Below are 18,887 nucleotides of genomic sequence, written 5' to 3'. Positions count from 1 at the left end.
ACATGACTTCACGTCACCACCGCTAAGCTAAAGGAGGCTAATGTTGGGCTATAAAGGAACTACAGCAAAGGCTAATGTTGGGCTATAAAGGAACTACAGCACGGTCACATGACTTCACGTCACCACCGCTAAGCTAAAGGACGGTCACATGACTTCACGTCACCACCGCTAAGCTAAAGGTGGCTAATGTTGGGCTATAAAGGAACTACAGCACGGTCACATGACTTCACGTCACCATCGCTAAGCTAAAGGTGGCTAATGTTGGGCTATAAAGGAACTACAGCACTGTCACATGACTTCATGTCACCACCGCTAAGCTAAAGGCTAATGTTGGGCTATAAAGGAACTACAGCACGGTCACATGACTTCACGTCTCCACCGCTAAGCTAAAGGAGGCTAATGTTGGGCTATAAAGGACCAAACACACATTCAGAAACCATTGCCCTCCAGACCAGGGGACAGGAAGTCATTGATGCTGACTCATGCCAGGGTTTAGGACTCATTCCTGCACCTCTCTATGACCTTTATAACTTCTCTGATATCCTGCAGACAGATGTTTGACGCTCTCTTCTGGTTTCAGTCTAGTTTGGACCGCACAGACATCGGCACTCTGCTGATCCCCAACATCCAGAGGTCAGACTCAGGGACCTACATGTGTGTGGGCAGCAACAGCGTGGGCTCCAACAGCTCACCCCTCAAGGTGTCCGTGCTCAAAGGTCAGAGGTCAAAGCAGTTACAATAATACAGTATTTATAACAATGTGTTTTATACAAAGATGACCAAGAATGTTGTTAATCAAAAAGTCATAGCTCAAAGTATTTACATTTTTTTTATGTTGTAACAGTTTCTCCATTTAAGAATAAAAAGAATACAACATTTTATACAATTTAAATAAAATACATGTAATTAATTTGAATTAATTTAAAGGTCCCATGTCATGCTTTTCCGGTTATTACCCGTCCCCTTGTCTTAAATTAATTTGAATTAATTTAAGACAATAAATAGAGTACTTAATAAATATATGAAAAAAATACAAATTCTGAACACAATATTAAATGGAGTGTAATTTAGTTAAAATCACGGACGACAATGTTTTTGTATATATGCACTTCCACAGTGAGGATAAATATTACAACATATACAACACATATAAAGGGTTGTGTGTGTGTGTGTGTGTGTGTGTGTGTGTGTGTGTGTGTGTGTGTGTGTGTGTGTGTGTGTGTGTGTGTGTGTGTGTGTGTGTGTGTGTGAGCAGCAGACCACGTCTCCTCAGCGGTCAGCATCCAGCCCTCCATCGCTGACGTTCAGGAGGGTCAGAGTCTGGATCTCAGCTGCTTCGCCCCCGGAAACCCCCCCCCTCAGGTGACCTGGAGCAAGGCCAGCGGACGCCTGTCCTCCAACCACCAGGTAACACACACACACACACACACACACACACACACACATACACACACATTTCTATTGAGATGTTTACATTTTGAAATGTTTATTTCCAGTCTTTTCATTTGTATTAACAGACAGAGAATCAGCACTTTTGAAAAACATGTTCTGTATATTTCTGAGACCTATAATATATTGATGAAAAAGTGTATAATAGGGGACCTTTAATGTAATTGTCAGTGTGTCTATAAGGTGGTGTTTAAGGCTGCAGCCACAGGGAGATGAAAATGAACCGAATTCGATATCAAAAAAGTCTTCCGTCCTCACGGTATCGGCTCAAGGAAACGTGTCCGTCCACACGAGACAGCTCGAGCCGCTGGAGATGCTGTAGTACACATGCCGGGCCTGTAAGTGGCGCTGTACTTCCGTCACAAATACACCAAAAGCAGAGAATAAGACCCCCCGAGCATGGTTGCCCTGGTTGCCTGGTTGCCCTTCTGTTTATTCACCGCAGTGGATTTAGCAACATGTAGTTCAAGTTCTCCATGTCCACTTGTTGCTGATGGTTGTGGTCGAGGAGCTGTAGATGAACGCAACCCTGTGATCCGCCATTGTTGTTGTTGTAGGCGAAACACATCAGCAATGACGCGGGGGTGAGCAGGAGAGGCGGGGCTATGGCTATGGCTATTGATCGTTATCAGGAAATGATCGTATAGGGCGTAGACACTGAGCCGTTTGGCCCCTCAGAGCGTTTCGTCCGCAGACCTACCCACCTTGGGACCCGTTATCGTTATCTGCGTTTCCCTGTCGGCCTCGTGTGGCCGAACCGTCTATCTGATAGAGAACTGTAGCGGATACGACCGTTATCGTCCTCGTGTGGCTGCAGCTTAAATGTGCCGGTGCTTCTCTGGTCCAATTTGCATAAGCAGAGGCTGTTGTCGGCTCCCACTTAAGTAGTATTAATGTGCCAGCAGAATAATCAATGTGTCTCTAAGAGAAGTGCTTTGTTGGAACTGCAGAGGTCAAGTAAACAAATGAAACCCAATCTGAACCACTGTGTTTCTGCGGCTACAGCAAAGAAAAGTCATTATTTACTAAAGGTCTCTCACCAAACAGTTTTGGTTTCTGTAAATGAATGTTTTTTATTTCAATGGCCTCCACCATGTATTTATTTTTGCATAATAAGAAATTATCACTTTACACTTAACACAATTACACAACAAAATTCAATCAGGTTAAAAACAGTAAGACATAATTGAACACTCATTAAATCAGAAGAAAATAATTAATAAATAAACAAACATCATAATATTATCACAACAGCTTGCTTTTATTTATTCTTGGTGGTCAGTTGTATTTTTAGAGAAAGTGTATTTATATATTTAATATTTTTGGAGAGAAACTTTGGGATTTTAGACTTTGAAGACCATTTAAATGCACTCAAACGCACTACAGTAAAGAGAAGCTCCAAAAAGCCTAACAGGGCCCCTTTATGATTAAATCCCCTGCAGATGGAAACTAGCTATTAGCTCAAGTCTGGCATAATTCATCTCTTCTCTTTTCTGAGATTAATGTATTTGTATGCATGGTCCTTGTGGAATTAAATACATAATATATAAAAATGAATATATGTTATGCATTAATACAATTCTTATTCTTTTTGAAGGTGAAGCTGAAGAAGTACACCAAGTTCATCTTCGTTCGTGACCCCTTTGTGCGTCTCATCTCCGCCTACCGGAACAAATTTGAGCTGCCCAACGCAAATTTCTACCGGCGCTTCGCCCAGGTCATGCTGCGTCGCTACGCCAACCAGCCGACGCCTCCCGCCTCCGCGGACGAGGCGTTTGGCATGGGCATCCACCCGTCCTTCCCCAACTTCCTGCAGTACCTCCTGGACCCGCAGACGGAGAAGGAGATGCCCTTCAACGAGCACTGGAGGCAGGTGTACCGCCTCTGCCACCCGTGCCAGATCCAGTATGACTTCGTGGGCCATCTGGAGACGGCGGAGGAGGACGCCGAGCATCTGCTGCGCCAGCTGAAGGTGGACAACGTGGTGGAGTTCCCCACATCCCGAAGGAACTTCACGGCCAGCACCTTGGAGGCGGACTGGTTCAACACCGTGCCCCTGGAGACCCGCAAAGAACTGTACAAGCTGTACGAACCCGACTTCAGACTCTTTGGATACGACAAGCCGGACTCCATCCTCAATGAGTGACACACACACAGAACGTGCTTTTTTTAATGTGTGTTTATCCTTTTACTCCAACTACAGACACACCTCCCCTTGTTCTGGGCTTTGTCTCCTCCAGTCTTGTATGACCTTCACTGAATGTACACATTAGGGCTGCACAACTTAGAAGAAAAAGAGAATTGCTATTATTTTGACCAATATTACATTTTTGCGATCTGATTCACGATATTGGTGAGCGGATGAGTTAAGAAGTACGTAGGCCATTCAAAATTAGTTTGTTAGATGCGCTAGTTGTCATATCAATCATTTAATATTGTCCATGACGAAGTGTGATGCTTATGTAAAGCATGAAATGTGTTTAGAAATACATACCAATGACAGCTATCTACAAGAAGTAATTGGTCATTCTGCAGTAAACCATTTTGTAGGCCCGGATATCTCTGCAGCTTCACAATACTTCAGCAAAAATTGTATTTAACACATATTTGGCCTTTTAACAAAAGTTGTTCTTCCTGCAATTTGAATATTAGACTAGTCCAAATTGTAATTTTGATTAAATTTTGATGAATTGTGCAGCCCTAGTACACATGATCAAGGACACTCAGTGCTCTAAGGAAGCACATTAATGAGGTGGAGAGAGGTTAATATCCATTGTTGTTTTTCTTTTTTAAATCATAAAGATAACAAGAAGCACACAATTAAGAAACACAGATATGGATTGTGGAAAACAGGATGTGTGTTTTTACATGTTGTACATTCAGTGTAGACCTTAACTCAATGTTGATGTCATGCAGCACCTGTAATTTGTGATATCATACGTAGCAAGATGTGATGTCACAGAGCCAAACTGTATTCGGTGCGACACCAACCCAGATGCAGGCGACAGGGAAATGTTTGCAGTTAGTTAAAACAAGGTGTTATTAGATTAGTTGTAAGTGTTAGTTGCACTAGTTGTCATCTTATTTATTACACTTTGTGCAATGCTTATGTGAGGCTTGAAAGGGATTTAATGTATGTTTTTAAAAATGCATACCAATGACTATCAACATGAAAACCTGGAGGAAATATGCTACAACTCAAACACAGATTAGGACGGGATCAGACACAGCGCTTTTTGCAGTACTGTTGTTGATAAAGAACTTGAACTCAGAACAGTAAAGCACTGCACATGTTCTCTAGGGCTCTGGTTCACCCTAGTTGTTTAATCGTATGAATTAAGAGGCGGGGCTTCTGTGGTTGTGACATTGTTAGCATCCTAGCTCAATGAAGCTAACTTTGCTGACTGTTACCTCACTCAACCCATTTGTTAACCTGTTTAGCCAGTTAGCGTTGCTTGCTTGATAATTCATATAAGTTTCAGATTGGAGAAGCTCATTATATTAATAGAAATATTATATAATATTAATATAACTATTTTGCAGCTTGTTTTATTTAGCTATCTAGCTAAATGCAGCTAACTTAGCTATCTATTTGCTAACTCAACCCATTTGTTAAGCCGATACATCTTAGCCAGTTAGCATTAGCTATCAAAAGTGAACCGTTAGCATTGTTAAATTCAATCAATCCACAAGATGCTTGTTTGATAACTAATTTTAACTGGTTTTACTGGAAGCAATCTATATAGCCTACTACTATGCCTGTCTATTAGGATAGGTAAGGTAGCTAGCAAACAACTCGCTAACGAATTACATTTATTTTTTAAAGGTTAACATTTTTAGAGTTTGCTAGGCTCAGAGACAAATTAAGGCTAAGGCGGGGGATCCAGTGGAGGCGTAGCAACAACAACAATCATTTTTAATTGTAGGCTATGCTTTTATAAAAAAAGGCAACGAGGTGCACTGTGTGTTTTGAAACCTGCAAAAAGCACTCTGTCTGACCAGACCCTTAGAGGATGCTCATATGTTACCTTAACAACAATCCCTACTGCTTCTTCAGACCTGGTACAATAGTTTGAAGCGGAGAAGGGCATTCGATAATATCAATAGAAACATTTCACACAACTCCTTAGCAGCTTGTTTTATTTACCAGTTTCAGCATGGCGTTATCTTATAAGCACAGCAGCTCCAGTTAATGTGTCTCAGCTTGTCTTACTTTGAGGCACACAACTGGAGTTTCTACATTCTTTTAAAATCATCCTAGCTGCATGAACACAGGTGAGCCTCTGTGTATTTAAAGGAAAACATTTCCAAAGGGAATATTTTTGTTTTAATGCTTGTTGTGTTGCTATGACTATTAGCATTTATGGACCTTTGTGTTTTAACGCACAAACTGCAGTTACTGACTTACATCGGGTAACCCTGGAGACTGCAGCTATTGTTGCCCCCCCATCTCCTCCAAATATGAACTTTTTTAAACTGTATGTTTTGTGGGCAGCATTTTCATGGGGCGCAGTATTGTGTAGCAAGGACAAGAGCACATTACATGGCGACAAGAAGCAGTGTTTTTCAGTGTTGTGCCATAAAATCAATCCAGGAGTCGGGTTGTTGTTTGTAGATGAATGCCAGTATTAGAGTCAAGATCAATTAAATAGTGATCCGAGCATGGATCGGGCTGCATGTTTTATATCAGAACAGGTGGAAGATAAGATAGTGCCTTTGGTTGCAAAAGTTTACACAGCAAAAAAAAAAAAAGAAGTATTTTTGTAGAAGGACTTTTTACTTTGAACACGATACAGTGAGATCTGTACGAAGCCACAAGGTATATTTGATATGTCAGGCCTTGTTTATCTTGTGGCTTCAAATAAAAGAATAGGAAAACAGCAGCAGAGCCCTTCAGCTGAAATGCTTTACCGTCTTTATGGGGGTTTGTATGATGTGAGAACTCTTTACAGTGTGCTTGTGTCTCTTGTGTTGCTTTGTGTGTCGTGTAACACGCAGGATTACTGTGTGCTTTGTACTGTATTTGATCATTCTGCACATGTACATGTTCACACACTTGACTCAGTGTTGTCTTACTGCCTTTTGCTTCACTTGTTTTGTACGGTGTGGGTATTTTTTACTCCTCAATGTCTCAGTTCATAGTGTTTTCTGGGTAAATTGGAATTATAAGGCATAAATGGCTGGTTTTCCCAAACATCTGTCATCATTGTTGTTTTCCATGTACGTCTAAGTGAACACACAGATTATCTATTTCAACACACACTCCCAACTCACCAGTGTTTGGATTGTCAGATTTTTTTGTTCCTTTCTTGTGTTTTTTTTTGTGTTACTGTCGAATGTCAGAAACGTTGCTCTTGGCTGTATTTTCTTTAAAAAAGTGCAAACACCGTGAAATTGAATAACTGTGTAAGGGATAGAAAGGATTTATTTATTGGCTGAATAAAACCTATGGAAGCTGCTTCTGTGAAAGGGGAATTCAGTCTTTATTAAGATTACAGTTTAAAAAGGTGGTATGTTTTTTGCCCGCAGCGACCGGACGCTTCAACAGCTTTCTTGCTTTGAACTGCTTAAAGGCCAAACCTCGTCCTACATTACCACCTGATGTCAGTTCTCAGCATAAAATGCAATCACACGTCCAAAAACTCAAATCTATTTTTGTGAATGATGTTTTTGTAACTCATATCAATACTTTACAAGTCTTTGTAATCAGTGTTCCTCCTCTCATCTATGGGAAAAATCAAAGCATTCAGTTTCCTCCGTGTCATCTGTTCATTGTAAGAGAAATAAAGGATGTGGGGCATGATGGGAAATGTATTTGTCTCTTTGTTTCACTATCCATTCTACCTCAGTAAACTAAACAATTCACGTGAGACAATATTGCCACAAAACCTCCTTTAATATTTAATAATATTGTCTCAACACTACAAAGCAGAATAATCCCTTCATGAAAGCCTTGTGGAAATGGGGGAGGGGAATATCTCTTGACAGGACAACAGGAAAGCAAAACTGCTCCAGTTCACGCCAGAAAAATGTGAACAGGAAATGTGGAGCAATCTTCTGGTTGTTTATTCCTAAACAATAACCCTGCCAACTAACTACAACCATTCCGTCTTTATAGCAGTATAATGTGGATGATAAGTGAGACATCAAACAGTCATCAGAAAGTGGAAAGATAACGTATAAGCTACGAAAGAAAGCACAGAAAAAAAAACATTTTATTACTGAACAACTCTCTGTGACATCCTCAAGGGGTCACTGTGCTCATTACAATCATTATCTTCTATTTATGAGACCTTTTTGGAGACAGTCCAGACAGACCAAGCCCTAAGAGGTCAACTTTATGCCTCACAGGTTTCCCACCCACCGGTTTCCACAGGTATTTGCATTGGTGGGCAAAGGTATTTTTTATCCACTCCATATTGTTTCTGGGATAATTTTAATATACCTTTAATTTAGGCTGAACTGATTAGGGTTAGGATTAGGGTTCCACTCAACTATCAGAAATAACTTTTGACCCTTATGGTAAATTCAGACACACCAACAAGAACTTGAGTTAGCTTACTAGCGTGCAGAAAATCTACATAACAATGTTTTAATGTCTATCTTTGGCTTTAAGGGTATTAAATATGTCGTAAACAGCAATGTAAGCTTTCAAATAAACAGAAACACGGAAGTCTGTTTTGCTTGTTTTATTTTCAACGTTTTTACCGTAAGTGGGGTGTAAACTTCCCTCTAGTGGTCATAGTGGGGAACTGCATTCATGTTTGGCTAATAACATTTTAAACATTATACAGTTTTATGTATAAAACCATGTACATTAGTGTGATAACAATACACAAGAGTATTATAAATTTGGTAGCTTCATTAACACAGACCGTTTTTTTAGCACCACATGTCGAGTTACTGAAAAAAAGCGAAGAGGGATAACAAAAATTACCCTGAAGTCACAAACCCTGACATATTTATACTTTAAACAGCATATTCAGTTAATTTATTGACATTTTTATTTTAGCACCACGATGAAGCCTGCACTGAAAAATTGAAACATTGACTTCAATTAAATGTATTATGTCTTATGTCAGATTACACATAATTGTTGAAAAGCAATAAAATGTAAATAGGTTAAACTTAATATTATTGCTTTCAACTAACCTAATACAGTTATGTGTAATCTGGTGACATAATACATTTAATTAAAGACAACGTTTACAGTTTTTTAGTGATGTGAACCTCTATTTTAATCTCAATATAAACCTCAGAAGAAACAATTTTTCAGTCAGTCTGTGAAACTTCAATTAGTTTGCTTTCCATCCACCTGAGCTCAACAGTCTCATGCTCGGCCTTTCTGCATTACCTCTCTTTTTTAGTTCCCCTCTGTGGTTCCTTTGATGAGGTATCCATTAAAAGTGATATAGACGTCTATATCATCGCTGTAAATGGCATTCTCCCTCTCCCTCTTGTAGAGGCGCACCCACACCTCGTCATTCAGCTTCAGCTCCAACATCAGGCTCTGACTCTGCATGATGGAGCGGTCGCTGGGCTGGGTGTAAACGATCACCTTCTCCGTGTCGTTGTGCATGATGTGCAGGTACGTCTCTTTGAAGTTCCACGTGTGGATGTTTAGGTTGAAGAAGTAGATCCCCGGGACGCGGCAAAGGAATTTCCCGTCAAACATGTTGAAGTGGTCGTCCTTGTTGACGAAGACCGTGTCGAAGACGAGTGCCTGGTAGGTCTCCAGGCTGTGGAGGGATTTGCGGCGGCCCACGGAGAAGGCAGAGTGCTGGACTTTGCAGGCGTCTCCTGGGACCCCCGCCGGACCCTTAGTGCCTTTCAAGCCCATTGTACCTCTGGAGCCTGGAGGGCCTTCAGGTCCACTTTTACCTGAAGTTCCTCGGTCGCCACGTTCTCCTTTGTCACCTAAACAGAGAGATTATAGTCAAACTACCGTCAGAAATAAAGAAGATGTTCACACAAAGTTACGTTTAATTTAAGAAAACGATTGATGTGTTTTAAGGCAAGGCAAGTTTATTTCTATAGCACTTTTCAACACAAGGCAATTCAAAGTGCTTTACAAAGACATTAAGAGCATAAAACACATTAGAAACATTGAAAAGCAAAGAAAATAAAACATGAATAACACAGGTACATGAATAAAAGTTACAGTGCAGTGTAAGATGCGAATAGTTCAAACGTAAGTAACTTGTTGGGTACTGAAGTTGAGTTGAAGAGTTCTTCACACTGTATGAACTGTTGAGATCATCTAGAGTGAGTCGATCGACAGACAAAAACGTTTTTGATCAGCAATTAAGCGTTAAAGTAATTTTGATTAAATTGTCAAACACACTTGGAAAGAAAAGGGTGAGCCGGGCGGTATTAAGGCTGCAACCTCATTGCTGAATGCCAATCATCTCTACACCCTAAATTCCACTTGAAGAAAATATGTGGGAGTTAGTTTGATAAAGAAGATTCATTCAAGGAATTTTTCATGTCATAAAGATAACTTTTGGGTTTCGAAAGTCATTGCATAACTTGGAAAACCTGCAGCATTCTCTAAAATCTTCGAGAGTTTTCTGCTTATCAGCAAATGCAGACTTTTATAGCATCCTAAGACACCTAAGATGTGGCCATATGGTGGTTAAAAGTGCATCAACCAAGACAAAAGGTGGTCTGACATGGAGTACCTTTGAGGATGGTCATGTTGATGTAGGTGTGGATCTCGGGCTTGTGGCTGAGCTGTGTGTCTGGGGGAGGAGGGTCTCCGCTGCCCTCTGGTGGCTCCAGGTGATCACAGCAGCGTCTGCAGGGGACAGGAGGAGAACCTGGGGGGGGCACCAGGGCCCCGAGGGAGGCGAGGGACAGAAGGACGAGGACACCCAGCATATCTGCGCCTAGAGTAAGAACAGAGAAGGGTATCAGATGACAACTGTACGATTAAACTTTAATGGTCAGATCAAGTCTGAAATTTGACTTGCATCACAGCAGCTCCATGAGTAACATCAACATAGACAAATATCAAGACACAATACATGAAAAACAAACAGCAAACTTTAACATAACAGCAGGATCAGTGAGAGAAAACAAGCTCAAAGAGTCTTTAGAAGTCATTTACTGTGAGGGTTGACTGGAGCAGAAAGGATGCTCACTCTCACTTTATTGGAATCGAGGGACCCTGTATCCTGTATACTGTATATCCGATTTGATCAGGGGTCTCAAACTCAAGGCCCGGGGCCAAATCCGCCAGCGACTTCATTTTATGTGGCCGCAAGAGCTTGCAAAGAATATAATACGTTTATTATAAGGTTACAGGCCGATTTACAGAAGCACGTTGCCCATAAACTACATGTCCCACAATGCATCTCGTTTTGTGACATGCACACTGAAGGGACTTGCATTTATTTGCCCTGGACTTCTGCTTTCAGATGTAGTTAATTACTGAGTTATTATCCTATCCGATAATAATCAAATTCAGAAGCAATAATGTAATATAGTACATTATTTTAAATATATATTTTATATTTATATGGTTACAACGGGCCTTTGAGTGCAACCTTTATGCGAATGTGGCCCGCGATAAAATTTAGTTTGACACCCCTGGATTAGATGGTAGTTCATATTCACTGTTCAGAACGTGACTGGAAGAGCCACAGCGTTTTCGAGTAATCAGCTATAAATGAATCTACTTATTTATATAAATAGTTATCACTACAATAAACCATATTTCATTTTGTCTTAATGTACATATCATATTCTATTGACAGGCATAGACTTCTTGCACTATTTTTTATTGTATTTTATTATATATGTTGCATTGTTGGAGGAGCTCAGGTCAGACCAATTTCATTGCCATTTCTACACTGCAACTTTGAGCATATGACAATACAACTTTTGAATCTTGAATCTTCTCCTGGTGAATGTTGGGGATTTATTTCACTTGACCTATTGCAACTGGAGCTGAGTCAACGCTGCAGTGAACTTGACAATGTCAACGAACAATAGCATTGTGATGTTCAGCAGGTATATAGTTAACCATGTCTACGGTCTTAGTCTAAACCAGGCACAAACTAGAGCTGAGGTATTTGGACATCAACAAAGTATTGGATGGATTAACGTTTGAATATCCTCTCTATAAACAGCCAGTAGTCTGTAGGAAGCAGGATTTTTGGCATCGGAAGCGTTCTGGATTAATTTTGTTTGGCAAGATGTATTAACCAATCAATTCTAAGACAGCTCTGGCTGAATACGGATAAACATTTGGTGTGGAGTGCAAAAGTGGTTGAAAGCATTGACCGAACTGCTTTGTTGGAACTTGTTGGCTATTGTTTGTTGAACATTAAGCTTTTGACTACCTTGTAAAATAGCTCCTTGCACTCCATTCTGGCACCTGAGGTCGCTGATCTGACTGTAAACAATAGGCAGTGCGCTGAAAATAATTTACATCAGCTAGAACCCTCTCTCCCTTTCTCCCAGTGGCTGAGGGAAGGTCATAACATCTTCTGGAAACCATGAATGCCTGAAAAAAACTTCCCAGCAACCAATCCAACACTGTTTGCCAGGAGTCAGACGGGATATCTGGAATGTAGTTTGATGTGCTTTATGGAAACATGACTGCACCACGATATATCTGACAACAACCTTTCCATCAATGGCTTCAGGGTTGTTTGGGCAAAGCTTGCATCAAATACTTTTCCATCAAAATCGTTCCATCAACAACGTTTCCATCAACGCTTCCATCAACGTTTCCATCAACGTTTCCATCAACGTTTTGATCAACGTTTCAAGGTTTCCATCAACGTTTTTCTGTTGTTGTATTCCAATATCGTGCAACTGTCACAAAACCTAGATTCCCCCTGTGGTTAATAAAGTATTTTGATCGATTGATCGGTCAAATAGTTGATGAGTTATTTCAGTGGTAGACTGACCGACCAATGAAATCTGATTTTGATCTGATGATCAAAACTGCTAGAATTTCAAAAAATAACAGAATTATAAGGCAGATAAAGTGTTTGAGCTAAAACAGAAAAACCTCTTTGCAGAATTCTTAAGCCTTTAGGGGTCTTGGTGAAGAAAGTGTTAAAAAGTTAAAAGGTCTGCATATTTGTAAGAGGAGGCAAAACCATGGGGATTCCCAAAAGCAACAAAACGGTGTTCAATTAGAGAGGAAGGAATTAGAGCAGGATGAGCTGTTGGGGATTTACTTATATCTTTTTATGAACCACTTATCTCATTGTGTTTAATTGTGGATTAAATACAACTTGAATATTTAATTCACCAATTGGGATTCATTCCGACTTTCGCCTTTTAATTATGTTAAATGTTTGTGAAATAAGAGGAAAACATACATCATGAGTTCTCACAAGAAAATGGGGAAAACCACCAGAAGCAAAGACGATTCAATTGAATTTAAGAAACATATGTACAAGACGTTGTTCAGCACCTTCTCAGGAAATAAGACCATGATGTGTCCTTGATGTCACTCCCAGAGCAGTGGAAAAAGAAAGAGGAATCTTCAACCCTGAGCCAAAGAAAGCATGTATCACCCCAAAGAAAAGAAACATTGTGGAAAAACTAATAAAGTGAAGCATTTTTGTAATTATGAGTTGGCCATACTTTCACAGTGGCATTTCGGTGACTGCTAAAATGAAAATCCATGGAGGGTTTCTGCACTCACTCACCAACAGAGAATGTTTCCTCACTAATGCGCTTCTCATACAAATCCCCAAAGAAAAGAAAATGTCAAAATAATGGAGCGAGCATGCAAGGACCATAAATCACCTGAAAAATTACCCCGCAGGCCGCCCATAATTTATCCCCAATTAGCTCAGAAAAGGTCAAAGGCTTATTTTATCCAGAGAAAGTCAGTGGAGTGGGGGGGGGTTTATACAGAGAGCCAGGCTGAGTAGTTTTGAATGGAAAAGCAATGGCTGTGTGCCAGTGATCAGCCTGTAACTGGAACAGTGTGTCCATGCTGTGTTTATACAGCTGTATCCATACTGCCTGATTGTTGCATCCTCCATACAGGGGTGCACAACTCAGGAAAATACTACAAAACAGACTCTAAACGTTAGGAAACGCTGTGACTGTTGCAGCATCGCTTTGATCAACAGACAACACAACTTGGACCAATTATATTCCCAATGGTATTCTGAAACTGGACCATTTTGTGGTCTTTACATTGATTTCCCAGTTTATTGGTTACAGATGTACACTCAGATACAGTCCAAATACTTTATTCTTCTAAAGGTTTTTTGAAACTGTTTGAAAAATGTTGATCATTTGGAGGATGGAGGAAATCAAATGACCACAAAAAGACCAGTAAAGACCACAGACTGACACAGAAACGACTACAAAAAGACAGAAAAACAACCAAAAATAGACTATATGGAAAAAAACTATATGGATATAAAAAAGACTACAAGGACAATAAAATGACTACTTGGAGATGCAAAATGCCCAGAAAGATTTTGATCTTGACAAGAGATCAGGCCAATACAAAAAAGGAAGCAAAACAATATGAAAAAGTTCCACAGAGACACAAAAAAGAGCCACAAAACAACTAAATCTACAGTAAGTGACCCAAAACAAACAAGACCCTGCAAAATGGCTTAGGCAGAATGGTTAGTAAAGAAACACAAAATAACTTCTAATAGAGGCTAAAAAGAGACAATACACTACTGCAAAGAGATGCAAAATGACCATAAGAATATGCAATATCTTTACAAAGAGACCCAAATGACTATTGTATTGTACAAGTGCAAAAAGAGACACACGGATGTAAAGCAACATAACATAGCTTCATTGTTTGTTTGTGTATTTTTCAGTCTCTCACAGGGGCTCATTGACATATCCAATGGGCCCATCGACATATCCAATGGGCTCATTGACATATCCAATGGGCTCATTGACATATCCAATGGGCTCATTGACATATCCAATGGGCCCATCCACATATCCAATGGGCTCATTGACATATCCAATGGTCCCATCCACATATCCAATGGGCCCATCGACATATCCAATGGGCCCATCCACATATCCAATGGGCTCATTGACATATCCAATGGTCCCATCCACATATCCAATGGGCCCATCGACATATCCAAATGGCCCATTGACATATCCGATGGGCCCATTGTCTCAAAATCTGTCCAAACGTACTGTCATTATGTTCAGGGTTGTTAGGAAGCACAGTTTTGATAGCCTCCTATTGCAGTTTTATAAACTCTGATGCTGTGTGTGTTTATCACACTCACTAATAACACCGTTTCACAGCTTAATACAGCTTCATGTGCATATTACATTTACATATTATTGTTGGTCCTGATGTTGTGTAATCTGGAGTCACACAGTGTAAATCTGCTGCTGTGTTGAACTGCTGTTGGGATGTCCAGTGTGTTTCATATGGCTCCTAGCCTCCTACACTGACCAGGGATATTACATAACATAATGTTTTCCTGGAAAACCCCATCTGAACTGGAAACGGGTAAATGGAAAACACACAAAGTTTATTCTCTTATATTTAGACACTGTCCGGAGGGGGAGGGGCTTCTTTATGGGTTTTGGCGCTTTTGTTTTCTTATTGCAAATGTAGATATGCATTGTAAATCCAATTAGGATAGATCTTCATCTTTACCATAACGTTGGAAAAGTCCAAGTTAAGTAAACACCCAAAGGGGCTATAGACAGTGAAACAACTAATTAAATATGGTCTACATTTAGCAGATTACCTATAAAAGCGGATATGTTTCTATTGGTGGTTTCGTGCAGCCCGGTGAGGTTCAAGCGTTAAAAAAGTTGCAATCAGAAGTTCATCGTTTCATTTACTAAAAACTCGCCCGTTCAGCGATCATGCAGACTGATAACTGACACATTAATCTGAATGGATCTCACCTCGTTCACGGTCCTGCAGCTGCTTCAGTCCTCCGGAGGAGAGAGAGAGTCCTGAGTCAGCTGCTCTCCGCTGTGTGTCTCCCACAGATCCCTCCTAGTTTCATGCAGGCAACATAGTGTCTCTCCATTGATCTGGGATGACTGTTAGCAGATTTATAGTTGATTTATAGTTGATGCTTTTGTTAAAGCTACTATAAGGCAGTAGTTCAATCTGTGTTGTTTCGCTGCAGGTAAGTCGTGTACAGTGCCGTTTGTGCGATCATAACTCTGAGGACCACCCTGCAGGGTCTAATTACAAAGCCTCTAAACTACAGGTCCCCCCCCAGGTCTGCACTTCCTCTCTGCTGAATTCCTCCATTCCTCTTTCCCTGCTGCTATCTGCTGCAGCTGCAGAAACACAGAGAGAGAGAAGCAATAATCAACATTTCCAGACCTGGTGTAACCTTGTGCCTCACCTTAAAAAAATGTGCCCTGATAAGACGGAAATGTCCAATTTAAATGAAAAACTTACAAACTAAAAATGTAGTTATTGTATTTACACAAAAGCTAGAGCGAAAACCTAAAATAATAGATGATGTCATGCTTGTAATATTCTGTTCTATGGACATGTAAGTGTGTATTGTATTGTATTGTAAGTCTTGTATTCACCAATATGTTACAATGCTGTATTTACAGTGAGCTTAAAACAGTATGGTTTTAATGGAGAGTGTTCGAGTGTCTGGATTTTGGCTACACAGTTTAATAGTCTCATTATATATATTAGGAGCTGAGATTGAACTTCCAAGGGAAAAAACAAGGTACTTCAGTGGTTCATGTCAACTGGGATATAAATTGGTATGCTAGAGAAAAACAGGCCTAAAACAAAAATGTCTTACTCCAAAAAAATGAATAGCTGACGCCAAAGAGTGTGTTTCAGTACAACCACAGTACGAAAAACTAAGAGACAGAAAAAGGACTGTAAAGAGAAACGAAAGACTGCACGGAGAATGAAATAACTAATTGGAGACGCATAATGCCCACAAAGATATGAAAAATGACTAAAGATCAAGCGAACACAAAGAGAGTTAAAACAACTACTAAGAGATGCGAAAAAGCAAACACAAAACAACCATAAAGAAATACAAAAACTTCCAAGAGACGCCAAAAAGAGAACTACAATTATACAAGTGTTGAAAAAACTATAAGAGACAAAAGATGACTCAGTAAAGACATATAAATAAACATCCACTCTCTCCCTGTTGAAGACATGTCGCAGTGGAGTCATAGCTGGTTGAGCTCCATCTTCTTTACGACCCCATGTTGGAGTTGTTTGCAGTCTGTCAGAGAACGAGAGGATACGAGGCAGGACTTGTGGACACGTGTACCTCAAGCACAGCTGTTGACCATTACAGGGTTGAGGTTTCATGTTCTGCGGTTACATCAGGAGAACATTCCTCTGGTTTTCCGGCCAATGTAAACTTGTACGAGTCTCGCCTGTGACCACCTGACCTGCGATATCTCTGTAAATATTTACTAGCTGTTTTCATTACAAATCAGACGCTACTATTGGAGCTCATAACTCTTCCTCCTGTCTGACCCCTGTGGTCCTCCTCTACTGTTCTGACAGGTTGAATTTCATTTATAAGTCGTAAATCAGAGGTCTCATTTATCTCTCTGTTTGGTATCTGTTTTATAAGATCAAGCAGTATCCCACACCCATGACCTCAGAGTTATAAAAGGACTATTTGTTCTCCTGGGATTGGCGACTGATGACTAGATATTGGCGCTCGCTTGTGTCATAAAAGATGGAGATTTTGAAGGCCTGAAGAATAATTTTATTTGGACACAACAACCTTACATCCACTTTTCCAGAACACAAGACATATTGTTAGTGGCTGCCATGATTATGGGTCACTGCATTCAAAGTTGAAAACCAGAAATGAGTTGAAATGCGAGCCTTCAAAACATTCCTGTGGCTCGGCGGAGGAAAAACCGCTAGAGGACGGACAGTTGGTTAGCATTTAAGCAGCTGACAAATCTATAAGGATTTGAAAGCTGAAAAAAGGATTTGATGATATTTTAAAATTAGGCCTGCATCACCCTCTTTTATTAGGAACAGCTGATTTGAAACTAGAAACAGACATAGATGAATGGTTTCCAACTTTGATCTCTGTGTGACGTAAACTCTGAAAATGAAATAAAAACCATCCCTGAAATTAAAGATAATCCTTTCAGTCACAATACTATCAAACTAGTAGGATATAACGGTACCACTTCACAATAAGGCCCGTATAAAGGGTTTAGGAATAGTTTGTAACTCATTTATTAATTAGGTTGTGAACACTTTATAAATCCTTAATACGCTTTTACAAGACATGAGATAAACAGGGCGACTGTGACCGGTTGCTTGCCAAATAGTGAGCCCACATTTATCTGTACTGCTAAGCCATATTAGGAATGGTAGTAACTCATTAATAAATGGGAATGTGTTTTAAGCTTTATAAGGCTCCCTTTTGGCCACTATAAATGTTAGTAACTCATAAATAAATGGTCGTAAAGAGATGCCAAGAAAAATCAAGATGGAAGGGGGGAAATCAACTCAGTGAACAACAAGGATGCTGGCTGATGAAGAAGACAAAGTAAGCTAAGTAGCCAATATAAGGCTGAGTCATCTTGCCAAATAGTGAGCCTGTGTTGATGTATGAAAACTATGTTAGAACTGGTTTATAAATGATTAATAAAGTGTTTACAACCTAATTCATAACCTACTTATAAAACCCTTTATGAATCCTTTATAAGGGTAGTCTCATTGTAAAGTGGTACCGATATAATAAAGGAAACACATTCCACTGTATATGTTAAAACCCCTGACTTCCAGTTCCTTCAAATGTATTATTATCTTTAATCAGGGAGAAAATACTTTCACAAAAAGACAAATTCTTTAGCGTACAATATTTATTTGTTATTTGAAGCCACAAGAGGCCAAATATTTGTTATCACATTCTTAAGGCGCGTTCACACCAAGTACTTTTCCCACAAAGGTTCCTGAGAACTCTTTAGTTCTCATGAACTAAGTACAGATCGCGTTCACACCGGAAATTAGTCCCTGGGGGTGGATTAGGCAAATGAAGCCGCTGACGTCACTTCTTCTTCTTCTGCTTTGGATTTACTGGCAGGCCGCAAACAACTTCACTTCGTATACTGCCGCCCAAAATCCCTGGCCGGAAGTCCCCGGAGTTAGGGACTGGCTTCAGTGGAAGCTGCTGGGACTCCCAGCAGCTTCTACTGAAGCCTTCCGAGTAAACGGCCAGAACGCCGACTACTCCTCATCTCCACCGCTCCCATGTTTTATGTTGTGTTGTCATAAGTTAGTATCTCTGCGTTTCTGCGCTGGGCTAATGCTAATGCTAATAATGCAATGCGAGGATAATAAAATGGCGGCTTCACAAAAGTTTTTGGGAGTGTTGACGGGGCGTGGTTTGCATTCCGCCCAGCCAATCAGACATAGGAACCTTTTTCTCCCACGAAAGCTCTCCAGCAGGGACGGAAAAGGGGGTAAAAAGGTTCTCATG

The 18,887-nt window shown here is 40.2% G+C and overlaps 3 protein-coding genes across 3 annotated transcripts; 2 read left to right on the top strand and 1 right to left on the bottom strand.

Moving 5' to 3' along the window:
- Positions 1-434: 434 nt before the first annotated feature.
- LOC104957529 (carcinoembryonic antigen-related cell adhesion molecule 6-like) lies at positions 435-2,909 on the top strand. The gene is made up of 3 exons (XM_010785172.1): positions 435-716; positions 1,256-1,407; positions 2,892-2,909. Exons 1-3 carry the CDS (start codon positions 518-520, stop codon positions 2,907-2,909), a joined length of 369 nt encoding a protein of 122 aa, XP_010783474.1. The 5' UTR covers positions 435-517.
- Positions 2,910-3,001: 92 nt separating this feature from the next.
- LOC104957528 (carbohydrate sulfotransferase 12-like) lies at positions 3,002-7,254 on the top strand. The gene has a single exon (XM_010785171.1). The coding sequence runs from the start codon at positions 3,002-3,004 to the stop codon at positions 3,593-3,595; it is 594 nt and encodes a 197-aa protein (XP_010783473.1). The 3' UTR covers positions 3,596-7,254.
- Positions 7,255-8,668: 1,414 nt separating this feature from the next.
- Positions 8,669-15,606, bottom strand: LOC104957526 (complement C1q tumor necrosis factor-related protein 1-like). Its single transcript, XM_010785170.1, has 3 exons — positions 15,337-15,606; positions 10,131-10,337; positions 8,669-9,366 (listed from the first exon to the last, which is right to left on the bottom strand). Exons 2-3 carry the CDS (start codon positions 10,327-10,329, stop codon positions 8,813-8,815), a joined length of 753 nt encoding a protein of 250 aa, XP_010783472.1. The 5' UTR covers positions 10,330-10,337; positions 15,337-15,606; the 3' UTR covers positions 8,669-8,812.
- Positions 15,607-18,887: the final 3,281 nt, after the last annotated feature.

This window comes from Notothenia coriiceps, unplaced genomic scaffold, assembly GCF_000735185.1.
Source record: "Notothenia coriiceps isolate Sejong01 unplaced genomic scaffold, NC01 NC01_scaffold00027259, whole genome shotgun sequence".
NCBI lineage: Eukaryota > Metazoa > Chordata > Actinopteri > Perciformes > Nototheniidae > Notothenia > Notothenia coriiceps.
This window is presented reverse-complemented; position numbering and strand designations above follow the sequence as displayed.

Coding starts and splice junctions, on each gene's coding strand:
- LOC104957528 (XM_010785171.1), top strand. CDS start 3,002: ATGAATATATGTTATGCATTAATACAATTCTTATTCTTTTTGAAGGTG.
- LOC104957529 (XM_010785172.1), top strand. CDS start 518: ATGACCTTTATAACTTCTCTGATATCCTGCAGACAGATGTTTGACGCT. Junction 717..1,255: donor CAAGGTGTCCGTGCTCAAAG/GTCAGAGGTCAA, acceptor GTGTGTGAGCAG/CAGACCACGTCTCCTCAGCG.
- LOC104957526 (XM_010785170.1), bottom strand. CDS start 10,329: ATGCTGGGTGTCCTCGTCCTTCTGTCCCTCGCCTCCCTCGGGGCCCTG. Junction 9,367..10,130: donor CAACATGACCATCCTCAAAG/GTACTCCATGTC, acceptor CTCTCTGTTTAG/GTGACAAAGGAGAACGTGGC.